Here is a 1,089-nt window from a genome sequence, read left to right as displayed (position 1 = left end):
TTGTCAAGATTAGGACTGATGTGTTAGATACAGATATATCACATGATGCCAACAAGTAGCCCAGTGTAGTAGATTAACCGTATAAATAATTTCTGGATATACTAAATAAAAATAAAACATACCAATGAAATTGCTAACATATTTATGATAACAGATAAATAGCAGTTCAGAAAAAAATAACAGCAAAATCACCTCTTAAAATTTCCCCTCGACAGATGTCAACGCACTCACCTCCCACCGCATATTTCGGTAGTGTAAGCGACGGCTCTTATCTCTGCCGGACGACGAGCGAGAAATGTAAACAAACTCGCCGCGATAGTCGGCCGTTGAAGGAATTATCACGGTTTTTCTGTCGAAATTTGACGCCGAGTGGGAATCATGTCGGGTGACGAGTCGGGAGATCAAGTCATTTTAGCGACAGCGAGCTATGATCACAATATCAAGCTGTGGCAAGCCCATAGTGGGATTTGCCAGCGTACTCTTCAGCACAACGAGTCTGTATCCTTTGCGTAGACATGGCTTCTAATTTTGTTTATTCACTTCGTTTATTATTATTATCACCTCATGTTATTCTCGACTGTACTTACCGTCTGGCGATAATCTTGTTTATCACGTTCTTTTCTCTCCTCGAATTTGAGTCCGAGTGGGAATAGGAACGGAGACAAGTGATATGGATTTACATATCATTCTTTAGGAAGCCTGGGATTTGCCAAGTACCTTCACACAACGGAAGGTCTGTTGTCCTTTGGTATAAATGTTAGAGTGATTACCTTCGTTTTATTATATCATCATGTTTCTCGTGTACTTCTCTGGTTATCAGTTATTAATTCTGTTTTATATTCTATGTTACCTTTTGTCTTTATATTAAATGTATTGTTCAAGTCAGTGCCATGACTGGACAAGAGGGGTGAAAAATGTGTTTATTTTAACCTCATTTAGGACTGGGTAGTTAAGGTAAAGTTTTGACTAGCCGTCTTTAAAACGGAAAATAATATATGCAAATGATAGAGCAAATAAATCTAAGAAACTTATCTTCTATGTACTTCCATCGCAACTCAAAAATAATGAAGTTATTGGACACGCAAGTGT

At 37.9% G+C, this 1,089-nt stretch overlaps 1 protein-coding gene across 1 annotated transcript in view; it reads left to right on the top strand.

Moving 5' to 3' along the window:
• The first annotated feature begins 265 nt into the window (after positions 1-265).
• Positions 266-1,089, top strand: part of LOC119594698 (target of rapamycin complex subunit lst8-like) — a 4,389-nt gene continuing 3,565 nt past the window's right edge. Inside the window, exon 1 of the mRNA XM_037943752.1 lies at positions 266-498. Coding sequence (XP_037799680.1) covers positions 379-498 — 120 coding nt within the window. The 5' untranslated portion in view covers positions 266-378. The remainder of the gene's footprint in view (positions 499-1,089) is intronic.

The sequence above is a fragment of the Penaeus monodon genome, chromosome 34, assembly GCF_015228065.2.
Source record: "Penaeus monodon isolate SGIC_2016 chromosome 34, NSTDA_Pmon_1, whole genome shotgun sequence".
In the NCBI taxonomy this organism is placed as follows: Eukaryota; Metazoa; Arthropoda; class Malacostraca; order Decapoda; family Penaeidae; genus Penaeus; species Penaeus monodon.
The sequence above is the reverse complement of the archived record's forward strand: the minus strand, read 5'-3'. Positions and strand labels throughout refer to the sequence as shown.